The 13,660-nt window shown below is 38.7% G+C and overlaps 1 protein-coding gene across 1 annotated transcript in view; it reads left to right on the top strand.

Annotated features, from left to right (window-relative positions):
• The window catches only part of grin3ba (glutamate receptor, ionotropic, N-methyl-D-aspartate 3Ba), a 149,984-nt gene that overhangs the window by 86,951 nt on the left and 49,373 nt on the right, over positions 1-13,660 (top strand). The window contains exon 5 of the mRNA XM_022668924.2: positions 5,621-5,766. Within this exon, the coding sequence (XP_022524645.2) occupies positions 5,621-5,766 (146 nt within the window). The remainder of the gene's footprint in view (positions 1-5,620; positions 5,767-13,660) is intronic.

Raw genomic sequence — 13,660 nt, 5'->3', positions numbered from 1 at the left:
ACCTGAGCACTTTTTTTTTACAAAAACGGCTCACATGTCATTCATTCATACTAGAGACCACAACTAGACATTTTAAAATGAAAGAAAAAACGACGGAAGGTGAGCTTTAAGATATTATCTGGATTAATATTAAATAGACTGGATATCAAAGAATTGTCTCCAGATGATATTTTCTAGTCTGAACAACAAAAAATCCACCCATAAAATGTCTTTTTTTTTTTTTATTCAGATGGATATCTTATAGTCTGAAAACCCAAAAACGCACATGCAATTATTATTTTTTACTAAATAATTACATATGTTTTTTTCTTTATAATTCGGATGACTTAAATATTAATCTACAATGCAGAACATTTTAAAATAATAAAAAAATGCTAAATTTAAGGTGTGTCCAAACATTTTACTGATACTGTAAATTTTATACTTATATTATATTTTATTAACTTTATTTAAGTGTGAACCGTTTATTACAGAGTTTTTGGGACAAGCTTTCTGATTGGCTGGCTGTCCCTGATGACAGTAGATACTTAAATCAGTAATGGATGAGTGTGAGGTTTTTATATACTGCAGTAATGAAGCAGTAAGAGTGTATTAAAGTCTGGACAGTCAGTACTGATCCTTTAACATGTGCGGATCCTGATAACAACCTCACACTTAACACACACCCAGCGTACCGAGTAGCTCCGGATCAGCCGTATAAATCACATTAATCACATTAATCACAGTCTGTCTCTAATCTAACCTGAGCCTATCTCCTCCTTCATTAAGCTGCAGTAGAATCATTTCCATTAGAAAAGACATACAGTACAGGAGACTACAGGGTTTGGACAATGAAACTGAAACACCTGGTTTTAGAGCACAATAATTGATTGTGGTGACGGACAGTTCTGGTGGAAACAGGAGAGTTGAGGTGCACATTGAATTCTGCGTGATTTGATCAGCCGTGGTTTTATGTTTTTTGAATACAATCCGGGTTAGCACCTGAACATCCCTTTCAGACAGCTTCCTCTTACAGTGTCCACAGTTAATCCTGTTGGATGTGGTTGGTCCTTATTGGTGGTATTTTGACATTACCCTTAGTGTCATCACAAACACTTGCTGTCTTGGTCACAGATGCTCCAGCAAGACGTGCACCAACAATTTGTCCTCTTTTGAACTCTGGTATGTCACTCATAATGTTGTGTGCATTGTATTAATATTAATATTTTTTTGTTGTATTTTCTTTGATGATTTAACTGTGATCTGTAGCTATATTCGTAAAATTCATGTGAAACATTGCATGGTTGTGACTCAAGTCTTCTCTGGTTATTAACTATTGGTGGTTTTCGGGTATAACGTAAAATAAACCAATTAATGCATCACTTGCCATTCTCTTTAAGAGTCACGTAGCCTCTGACTTTGGTGGATTGGTAATTTTATGGCGCAGTGCTTCTTTGCTTCTCAGCAGAGGAAACGTTTACAGGAACAGCAATTTTATTATATTTTATACTATTGATTGTTGTGTGTGTGTGTGTAAGAAGCCAGAGTGTACATGCATTGAGTGCTTGTTGCACGACTGTGTTGCCAAGATAGCAATGAATGTCTGACCACTGTCTAGATTCATTTCAGCCAGTGGCACACCTGTGTTGCTATTTAAATGGCCCAGGCAGAAAGCATTAAAATAGACTGTTGGTGGGGTGTAACATAGCAATGAGCATTGCAAATACAGGACCAGTCAAAGGTTGGGACACACCTTCTCATTCTTTTTTTTTTATCATTATTTCTTTATTTTAAAAAATGTTCTACATTGAAGATTCATATTAAACACATGAAAGTAATTAAGCGACAATTATGGAATTACGTAGAAAACAGTTTAAAAAAAATTGTTAGTCCTCCACATTAATCCCCTGATCTAAAGCTGATGAACTAAGATGGTGATTTAATTGAGGTGATTTCATTGGGATGAGCTGGAGCTTCACAGCAAAGTCAAAGAAAAGCAGCAGCTATTGTTCAGAACCTCCAGGAACTCCTTCAAGATGCTGATAAACTATTTCAGGTGAATAATCTAAAGTATAAAACATATTCTGTTTAACACAATTTTTTTGTTTAAAGAATACTTCAACATGTGTTTCAATATTAAACTTACAATAAAAAAGTCATAAAAAGAAAAAAACAACACATTTTATGAGAAGAGGTGTGTCCAAACTTTTGACTGATACTGTATATCTTAAAGATTTACTGTTTAATTAATAGAAACATATATTTTTAAAAGTTCCGGGAATTCCTTTAATTCCCTCCGTTGGAAACCTTTAGTTTTTTATCTTATAAATCTTTCATTTTTAGCTCTAAACAGTTTAAACAGAATTGAACTTCTTTAATGGGTTTTTTCCAGCGTGGCAGGATCAGTAGCATAAATCAGCACATTAATCTCGCTCTGACTCTTCTCTAACCTTGACGGGTCTGTTTAATTAAGGTCCAATAGGGAAGCTCCTAATTAGAAACTCAGTCACATGAGAGAGACTAAACACAGTTTAATGGAGGAGTCCATGTACTGTCTAATAATAGTCGCTGTTAATTCTCAAAAACGTCTCGCTTTAACTTGTAAAGACAAGATCAGAAAAGTCTCAGCTTCTCAAAAATATATTGCGTTTTTGAGCCTTGGGTCATCTTCTGCTGCATAAGCACATTTATTCTGAATTTAGACCGAACAGAACTGAACCGTATTGGCCGAAGAGGATCTTATCTGATTGGTCTGTGATGCTATTAATCAAGCTGGGTTTAACCCAGAGTTTAAACAGCTGGTTCTCAGGTTCAATGCTACGGTCTATTTACCTCCATTTAGTAATCAGTGGTCGAAGCTGGAAATGACGTCACACCAGAGATGTTCATAAGTTTTTGGTCAAGAGTCTAAGTCAAGTCTGAAGACTTTGTGGGAAGAGACTTGGTCAAATCTCAAGTCTTTGTGGGGTAAGACTAAGTCAAGTCTTAAGTCTTTGTTGGATGAAACTTGATCAAGTCTAAAGTCTTTAGTCACAAGTCCAAGTTAAGTCTCAAGTCTTTGGTCATAAGTTTAAGTCAGGTCTCAGGTCTTTGTGAGGTTAGACTTGGTCAGGTCTCAAGTCTTCGGTCATGAGTCCAAGTCAAGTCTCAAAGGTTTATGCCTTTTTTAAGTCTCAAGTCTTTGGCCACGAGTCCAAGTTAAGTCTTAAGTTTTTGGCCACGAGTCCAAGTCAAATCTCAAGTCTTTGGTCACAAGTTCAAGTCCAGTCTTATGCCTTTGTGGGGTGAGACTTGGTCAAATCTCAAGTCTTTAGTCACGAGTCCAAGTCCAGTCTCTGGTCTTTGGTCATAAGTCCAAGTCAAGTCTAAAGTCTATGGTCCTGTGTCCAAGTTTAATCTCAAGTCTATCTGGAGTGAGACTTGGCCAAGTCGCATGTCTTTGGTCATAAGTCCAAGTCAAGCCTAAAGTCTTTGGTTGTGAGTCCAAGTTTAATCTCAGGTCCTTCTGGGGTAAAACTTGGTCAAGTCTCATGTCTTTGTGGGTGAGACTTGGTCAAGGATGTTTTGTCTTTAAAAAAACATTTTTCTATATTGTTCTTTAATTGTGTAAACTGGGTTTATAATCGTCTTATATTGGGAGAAAAAAGGCTGAGGAAAAGGTAGGCAGAAAGTCAAGACAGAAACAAGAAGACAAATAAACGAAGAAAACAAGACCTACAAGGGCGAAGTTGTAACAATAATCATGCTTAAAAGCATTATTACCAAGTTCTAATGTGTTTATAATAGTTTAGAAAGCCAACTACACTAACATTTAAGAAAATACAGTTGCTAATCCACTGTTATTTGTGTTATCTATGTTGGGAAACGTTCCACAGCTCACTCTTAAAGGCCACCGCACAGCAGGTGGACGAAACACAAGTGTCTAAAAATGACAAGCTGTTGTTTAATTGAAGGTGAACACAACACCACTGCTGTGCCCCAGCTCTGAGCTCAGCGTCTCCATTATTGCATTAAATAATCCACTGTTTAAATCTGTTTAAACTCTGTATGCTGTTTCATTTTGCTACAATTTCAGTCTAAACATCACAGTTTCACGGTGAACCCCTCCGTTTTTCTCTGTACCTAATCGTTTCCTCTGTACCCTACCATTTCACTGACAACTGCACCACTTTGCCACCATTATCCCACCATTTCACTTCCCATTGATTTACTCTGAAACCCACTGTTCACTATGTACCCAATCCTTTTACTCTAAACCCATCAGTTTACTCCAATGACCCACCATTTCTCCTTGAACCTACTGGTTTACTTCCTTCTGTTTCACCCTGTTCCCTTTATTTCACTCTGTACTGCACGGTTCTGCTCTGCTAAGCCACCGTTTCACACCATTGGTTTCCCATTCTGTGCACTGTTTTGTCCTTCATATTTATTGCATTTATTACATTTTTCGTATTTGATTTGCTCGCTCTTTTTTCTTTTTTTTCATTTAGACTGTATGTAGTTTTTTGTATGTAGATTTTGTAGCATCAATTGCAAAGCTAAAGGAACTAAAGGAAGTAGCACCTTTATATGAAGCTCTTGCTCCTCTATGGAAGCATAATTCAGCCTAGTACTCTAGTAATAGTTGGAATAAAGTGGAAGCGACTGGGAACAAAAGCAACTCAACCAAGCTTTACATTACCAAGCAGTAAACAGTGGTGGAAATTACACAGCCAGTGGCCTTTACGAAAGTGGAGACACGTTCTATTGAGTGATTTATCATGGTTCCCTATCGGGCAATCTGATGGATGAGTCTGGCTTTAGCGGTTGCAGGAAGAAGTTTTGCCAATTGTAAAGTTTGGTAGAGGGGGGATAATGGTGTGGCATTGTGGTTGCTGTTTTTTTTTTAAGAGTTAGGTTCGACCCCTTAGTTCCAGTGAAAGGAACTCTCAGTGCTTCAGCAGACCAAGAGATTTTGGACAATTTCATGATTCCATCTTTTGGGAAGACCCCAGTTCAGTGTGAAAGAACTTATTGAACATCAGTGTCTGATCTCGCAAATGCACTTCTGAAAGAATGGTCAAAATCTTCCATTAACACATTCCTAAACCTTGTAGAAAGCCTTCATAGAAGAGTTGGAGCTTTTAAAGCAGCAAAATATAGGGGCCAACATCATATTAAAAACCTCATGGATTAGGAATGGGATGTCAGTCAAGTTCATATACATAAGACATATGGGTACCACTTTAAAATAAGACTACCTTTATAAAGGGTTTATAAATGGTTTACAACGAGTTTATTAATGGTTACTTATTAGGTTGTAAATGCCGTAAAAATCATTAATAATCAGTTATAACACATACGTAGAAAGGGCAACAATATAGATGGCTGTGGGTTCACTATTTGGCAAACAACAGGTCATTGTTGCCCTTTCTATATATGTGTTATAACTGATTATTAATGATTTTTAAGGCATTTACAACCTAATTAGTAACCAATAATAAACTAATTGTAATCCATGTATAAACGCTTTATAAAGGTATTCTTCAAATGAAAATAAAGCAACTTAAACTTGAACTTGAGTGTTGGACAGGAACCACACAATATTTATTGATCTAAACCTCTGGAATTCACACTGTTCCTGTATTTCTTCTCCTCTAAGCTCCACCACCCGTCACTGGGGTTCCGGTTCGGAACGGTGCGGGAGAGCAGTGCTGAGGATTATATGAAGAAAAGTTTCCCCGAGATGCACGAGTACATGAGACGCTTCAACAAGCCCACCACACCTGAAGGGGTCTCCACTCTCAAGTAAGAGTCCTTTACAGATCCAGGGATTTTACCATATATAATATACTGTAATATAAACATATGGAGTCTCTCGTTAGGGTTAAATGAAACATGTCCTCCTGCTTTCAGGGTGTTTAAGTGTGTCTTAATTGGAAAAAAAATTTACATCCACAGATCAGAAATCAGAGTTCATTCTATTTATTCCTCTCTTACTCTCTCTCACTCTTCGACTCCATTTCTCTCTTTTTGACTCTCTCTCCTCTGACATTTTCTCTATCTCTGACTTTCTCTGTCACATTCTCTCTATTTCTCCCTCTGACTCTATTTCTCTTTCTCTCTGACTTTTTCTTAATCTCTGACTCTATTCTCTTTCTCTTTTTGAGTTTCTATCTCTGACTCTTTCTCTCTGACTTTCTCTTAATCTCTGACTCTATTCTCTTTCTCTTTCTGAGTTTCTATCTCTGACTCTTTCTCTCTGACTTTCTCTTAATCTCTGACTCTATTCTCTTTCTCTTTCTGAGTTTCTATCTCTGACTCTTTCTCTCTGACTTTCTCTTAATCTCTGACTCTATTCTCTTTCTCTTTCTGAGTTTCTATCTCTGACTCTTTCTCTCTGACTTTCTCTTAATCTCTGACTCTATTCTCTTTCTCTTTCTGAGTTTCTATCTCTGACTCTTTCTCTCTGACTTTCTCTTAATCTCTGACTCTATTCTCTTTCTCTTTTTGAGTTTCTATCTCTGACTCTTTCTCTCTGACTTTCTCTTAATCTCTGACTCTATTCTCTTTCTCTTCTTGAGTTTCTATCTCTGACTCTTTCTCTCTGACTTTCTCTTAATCTCTGACTCTATTCTCTTTCTCTTTCTGAGTTTCTATCTCTGACTCTCTCTCTCTCTATCTGATGCTATTTATCTCTCTCTCTGACTCTCTCAATCTCTGGCTTGCTTTCTGAGTTTCTATCTCTGACTCTCTCTCTCTCTGACTTTCACTCTATCTCTGACTCTATTTCTTTCTATCTCTGTCTTGCTTTCTGACTCAATTTCTCTCTCTCTTTCTGACTTTCTATCTCAGACTCTCTTCTTACTCTATTTTTTTCTCTCTTTCACTGACTTTCTCTCTATCTCTGACCTTCTCTCCTTCTGTATCTCTTGCTCTATATCTTTCTCTCTCTCTCTCTCTCTCTCTCTCGTTATCTTTCTTTCTGTCTGACTTTCTCTCTCTCTCTCTCTCTCTCTCTGATTTCTTTCTCTGAGTTTCTTTCTGTCTCTGACTCTATCTCTGTATATCTCGTGCTATAACTCTCTCTCTGTCTCTCTCTCTCTCTCTCTCTCTCTTGTTATCTTTCTTTCTGTCTGACTTTCTCTCTCTCTCTCTCTGATTTCTTTCTCTGAGTTTCTTTCTCTCTCTGACTCTATCTCTGTATCTCTCGTGCTATAACTCTCTCTCTGTCTCTCTCTCTCTCTCTCTCTGTCTCTCTCTCTCTCTCTGTCTCTCTCTCTCTCTCTCTCTCTGTCTCTCTCTCTCTCTCTGTCTCTCTCTCTCTCTCTCTCTCTCTGTCTCTCTCTCTCTCTCTGTCTCTCTCTCTCTCTCTCTCTGTGTGTGTGAGGCTCTTATCTAAGCCGGCCTGTGTGAGTTAGTTATCAGCTCAGTGCAGTAAATGAGATTTCACCAAAGGGAAAAAGAGCAGAATTACATTCAGATGGTGGATCAGAACCGGGCCGTTATGAGACTTTGGGTGAATAAACTTCCTCTGGAAAGGGCCGAGGACAGTGGGACAGTGACGGTCTGGCAGAAGCTCCACTTATTAGACAGTCAATAACATCAAACAGATCAACAGCAACATCAGCCGGAGCTGGAACCGCAGATAGATCTCTCTGAAACCCGAGAGAAGAGCATCACACGCTGCAGAGAGACTCGGCGATGGTCCCCAGAAAATAACGGAAATAAGACTTTGATCCGTATCTTCAGTAAAGCAGAGAGGGAGTGTTGTTGTAATTGTGAGGTCCAGTACGAGATGCTCAGGGGCTCTGATGAGAACTATGATGATGAAATGAGAACACACACCCATCAAATAAAAGCTCTTATGGATTTATACTGCATCTTCATGTATCCAGCAGTTTCCTAAAAGTAGATGCAGCTCAGACAAACTCATTTAAAATTGGCTTTAATACAAATTTGAAGAAGCAGATTTTATTTATTAGACAATTGAAAGAAGGTTCTAGTAGCCTCTAGGGTGCCACGGTTGGGTATGGAACATACAGGTTCTGTATGGACCCTGCAGCACATTTACCCACAGATGTTTTTTACAGCTGGGCCTGTAGACCCTGCTCTACACTTGTAGGTTGCTAAAGCTGGAGTCCCAGCTGCTCCTAAAAATGCTTGATTGACAATAAACCTGACAATAAATCCAGACAGGCGAAGAAAGTGTTGCAGTCTGGTGGAGACACTCCTGGAGAAACCCTTGCTTTGTGTTGGTGAGCATTATCCTGCTGAAAAAAAATACCAGTTGGAAGCCCTGACATTAGAGGAAACAAATGTGGCTGCAGGATGTCCTGCATATATTGTTGAGCCTTGCCTCGTATCCAGTGCTGGTGCATCACTTTTTGCATTAATCATGTACGTTTTAAATGATATTACTGTAGGAATTTGGAGTGTCTTTCTGAATATATTAGAACAGCACAGCAGCCCCAGACCATCACACTACCACCACCATGTTTTACATTCAGTATGATGTTCTTTTTCTAAAATTATGTGTTTTGATGAGTTTTACGCCAGTTGTAATGAGACACACACCTTCTAAAAATCTCCACTTTTGTCTCGTCAGTCCAAAGAATTTTTACCCAAAGTCCTGGAGATCATCAGGATGTTTGTTGGTAAATGTGGGACGGGTGGTCGTGTTGTTTTTGGTGTTAGTTGGTAAAATGGAGACCATTTTCACTCAGTCTCTCTTTCTTATTAATGAATCATTAACACTGATCTTAACTGTGGCGAGTGAGATCCTGCAGTTCTTTAAATGTTGTTCTTGGTTGTTTTGGGATCTCCTGGATGAGTTGTTCATGCCCTTTTGGAGTAATTTCTGTAGGTCGGCTGGTCACTCCTGGGAAGGTTCACCAGTGTTCCATGTTTTTTCTCCATTAGTGAATAATAATAGTGGATCACTGTGGTTCTCTGGAGTCCCAAAGCTTTAGAAATGATTTAATAGCCTTTTACAGACTGATAGATGATCAATGACATGTTTTTTTTTTCTTTACTTCTTCAGATGGGGGCATAATAATAATGTGCTGCTTTTTGAGATCTTTTTTTCTGCTTCATGTTGTCAGACAGGTTCTATTATACTATAAGTGATTTCTTGATTCTACAGGTCTGACAGTAATCAGGCCTGATTGTGGTTAGTAGTGAAATTAACCTTTTTTTCCCAAAAGTGGGATTAATCACATTTAACACTTTAATTTAACACACAGGGATAAATTTTTTGGATACTTTTTTATTTTCTTTGAATAAATAAAATGGTCATTTAAAAGTGCTTTTTTATATTATTTTATTAGCTCAGTTTGTTAGATAATCAGAAAGATATCAGTATGACAAAAAAAAGCTAAAACAAAAGAAATCTGTAAGGGGCCAAATATGTTTTAATTACATTTTTGATTCATGTAGAATTTAGTAGAATTTAGATAAGAATAAGAATATCTAAGAATTTGAATTAGAATTTTTTTCAAAGTTTTAATGGATTATGGATATAATTCCTACTTTTCAAAAAAGCAGAATTGTCTTTATCCAGCAAACCCCTCCACTCTCTCCATGCTGTTCTGAGGAGTGAGTGTTTGTAGATAGCAGCTGGTATTTCTGATCTGATAGTAAAAGTGCAGTCAGTGGCAGGAAGTTCAGTGTTTAGTGTATTTCCTGCCCATGTGATCGGTTTATCAGGAAGCTGCAGGAATACTGAGCTCCTCACAGCGTTCAGATTTAACGCTCTGGATCCTGGAGGAATTGGAGGGTATCGGAGCCGGTGGGCAGCGGAACAGGCCTGCAGGAACGGCTCTGGGACTCAACAGGAGCGCAGCGGTGTTCTTCAGCACTGAGATATATACGGACCTACTGAAACATGTATAACTATAGATCCTCAGTGAGGAGTCAGCCACCAGACGAGTTTGGAGATACCTGATGTTCTAGTGGTCTGTTCTTCCTCATGGCGATGATGATGCTCTAAACATTAATTAACCCTTGTGTGGTGTTCATATTTTTGTTACTCGTTTACTTTGTTACTTGTATTTAATTCAGCAAAATTAAGCAATTCTACATTAAAATGCTTTACACATGCTCGCTTCACCTAAATTGCAAGCAATATAAACAGCTTACATGGTTAATATTTGCCCTTTACCTTTCTTATGTTACATTTCTTTCAAAAAGTGCTACTCTTTTTTTTATTAGTTTTTTAATAAAATGTAAAAGAAAATGAATTAAACTCAAGATATGAGTAGAAAATTTGTTTAGTTTCAAATTTACAAATGAAGCAATGTTTATTAGCCCTTGGAAAAAAACATACTGTATGTAATATAAATGTGTGTGTGTGTGTGTGGGGGGGGGGTGTACAGTGTATGTTTATCGAAAATGTGTTTTGATATATGTTTTTCACAAAAAATGAGCCGATGCCAATGAGTTTGAGTTAGAAAAAAAATATTTTTTGTATCATTTGATGAAAAATGAAAACGGGTCCCACAGACCCGAACACCACACAAGGGTTAAAGCAGCACTAGGTAGGATTTCCTTGATTTTTGATCTTTTTAAAGAAGTAAAATTACAGCTTTAAACTCGCTGCAGCGCTGCATTGAGGTCTAATAGGAGGAATAGGGGTGCTCTCGTGTCTGTGCCGGAGCTCCTCTGAGCTCAAACCAGACTCTGTAAGTTTTCCGAGGCGGCCGCGACCAACGCTCGCGAGAACTGCGACCTGCTTTCCGACCTTTAGTTCTAACAGTTCTACAAGGACTACTGGTTCATTCTTTACAAACTAACATACAGACACTCTGGCAGAAGCTGGAAAGAGACCAAATATGTCTGTGAAATCCAGAAAACAAGAAAGAGAAACTAATCGGCCTGAAACATTAACTGTTTTGAGTTGGCTGATCTGTGGGCACATATACAACTCTGGAAAAAAAAATGAGAGCTGATTTAAAAATTATGAGTTTCTTTGATTTTACCAAATTAAATTTTACCTCTGGAATATAATCAAGAGGAAGATGGATGATCACAAGCTGATCATCAAATCAAGCTGAACTGCTTGAATTTTTGCACCAGGAGTAACGCAGCATAAAGTTATCCAAAAGCAGTGTGTAAGACTGGTGGAGGAGAACATGATGCCAAGATGCATGAAAACTACTGTGATTAAAAAACAGGGTTATTCCACCAAATATTGTTTTCTTTGCATTATTTGAGGTCTGAAAGCTCTGCATCTTTTTTGATATTCCAGCCATTTCTCATTTTCTGTAAATAAATGCTCTAAATGACAGTATTTTTATTTGGAATTTGGAAGAAATGTTGTCTATAGTTTATAGAATAGAACAACAATTTTCATTTTACTAAACATAAACCTATAAATAGCAAAATCAGAGTGATCTCTTATTTCTTTTCCTGAGCTGTACGTTCAAACAGAGATCTTTGAGTTGAACCAAAGCCAAAGACAAGGCAAAGGGGTAGTCCAAATACAAAATAAGGTCAGCAATAAGTTAACTATCCAACAACAAGCAAAAGAGCAAAAGAGTGGTCAAAAATAACAAAAAAAGAGAACAAAGAAAACGCTAGGTAGAAGAGCTATGAAAATAGATTCAATACCGGGCAACATGGAACAGAAACATGTAGCTATTTATACTAGGAGGATCAGGTGTGAATGATTAGAAGGCTGGAGAGTTAGAACGACGAAGCATCTCGTGATCAGGCGTGTCCATGAGGTTAGGTGCAGGTGCATTCTGGGAAGTTGAGTCTTTGGCAGGCAGACAGACAACATCAGGACTGACTGATCCACTTACTGTACCAGCAGAACACACAGTAACACCTTATACACCACCACCATGCTAATCAGTGCTAATCAATGTTACTCAATGCAGTGCTGAGAATAATGATCCACCATCCAAATAATACTAATAGCTGCTCTGTGGTGGTTTTGGAGTATTGAAGAACAGAATGAAAGAAGAAGAATAATAAAGTATGTAGAGAAACTTTCCTAGATCCTTTTATTTGCAGATCCAGGTTTCCTGTTTTTTACAGAAGCTCTGTTTTTTTTTGTTGCGAGAGTTTAGAGCGAGAGTTTAGAGAGATGGAGGGCTGTATTGTTTCTGACAGACTATTCCTTTAAGAGCTCTTAGGGATGGATTTACCCCGGGGAGCGTGTCGGATCGCTCTCTCCGTCCTGAAGGAGGAATTAGAGGAGTCACAGTGATTCTGCTCTCAGACAAAAGCAGTGTGAACGAGAGAGCGACGGACGGAGAGAGCAGCTGCTCCTGTAATCCCCAAACCCCTAATCCTGTATCTGTTCACCCCTGAGAGAAACACCACCCCAACACCTCCCTCCAAACCTCCACCCGATCCAATAAACCCACCACAGGAGACCAGAGGTTCCCTATAGAGGAGACCCAACATCCCCCCCAGAGTATACAACCACCTCACTCTACTGCTCTCGCGCATTGTTTCTTCACCTGTCTCTCTCTCTTTCTGTCTCTCTCAATCCATCGGTTTAGCCCTCTCTTATGGTTACTCTCTCTGTGTATCTCAATCCATCATATTCTGTCTCTCTCTCTCTCTTTCTCTATTAATCTATCACTCTCTTGCTACCTGTCTCTCTCTCTGTCTCTCCTAATCTATCACTATCACACTCTCTCTTACTGTCTCTCTCTCTTTCTGTCTCTCTCAATCCATCGGTTTAGCCCTCTCTTATGGTTACTCTCTCTGTGTATCTCAATCCATCATATTCTGTCTCTCTCTCTCTTTCTCTATTAATCTATCACTCTCTTGCTACCTGTCTCTCTCTCTGTCTCTCCTAATCTATCACTATCACACTCTCTCTTACTGTCTCTGTCTCTCTCTCTTAATTGATCGCTCACTGTCTCTCTCTCTGTCTCTCTGAATCCATAGCTCACACTCTCTCTCACTGTCTCTCTCTCTGTCTTTCTGAATCCATAGCTCACACTCTCTCTCACTGTCTCTCTCTCTGTCTTTCTGAATATATAGCTCACACTCTCTCTCACTGTCTCTCTCTCTCTCTCTCTCTGTCTTTCTGAATCTATAGCTCACACTCTCTCTCACTGTCTCTCTCTCTGTCTCTCTGAATCCATAGCTCACACTCTCTCTCACTGTCTCTCTCTCTCTGTCTTTCTGAATCTATAGCTCACACTCTCGCTCACTGTCTCTCTCTGTCTTTCTGAATCTATAATCTCACACTCTCTCTCACTGTCTCTCTCTGTTTCTCTGAATCTATAGCTCACACTCTCTCTTACTGTCTCTCTCTCTATTAATCGATCGCTCACTGTCTCTCTCACTGTCTCTCTTAATCTATCGCTCACTGTCTCTCTCTCTCTTTTTTTCTCCCTCACTTGCTGTCTCTCTTGTTGGCTGTCAGTTCCTGTCTCTCTTGATGTCTCTCTCACTGTGTCTCATTTGCTATCTCTCTTACTTTCTCTATTACTGTCTCTTATTTGCTGTCTCTCTTGCTGTCTCTCTTACTATTTCTTTCAATCTATCACTCACACCCTCTTACACTGTCTCTCTTTCTGTTTCTCATTTTCTGTCTCTCTTGCTGTCTCTCTCACTGTCTCTGATTTGCTGTCTCTCTCACTCTCTGTTTCTGTCCGTTTCAGTGTCTTTCTCACTCTCTCTTTCTGTCCTTCACACTTTCTTTAATTTGCTGTCTCTCTCACTCTCTCTTTCTGTC

The sequence above is a fragment of the Astyanax mexicanus genome, chromosome 18 (assembly GCF_023375975.1).
Source record: "Astyanax mexicanus isolate ESR-SI-001 chromosome 18, AstMex3_surface, whole genome shotgun sequence".
In the NCBI taxonomy this organism is placed as follows: Eukaryota; Metazoa; Chordata; class Actinopteri; order Characiformes; family Acestrorhamphidae; genus Astyanax; species Astyanax mexicanus.
Note: the sequence above shows the minus strand (reverse complement) of the source record. Positions and strands in the feature narration are given on the sequence as shown.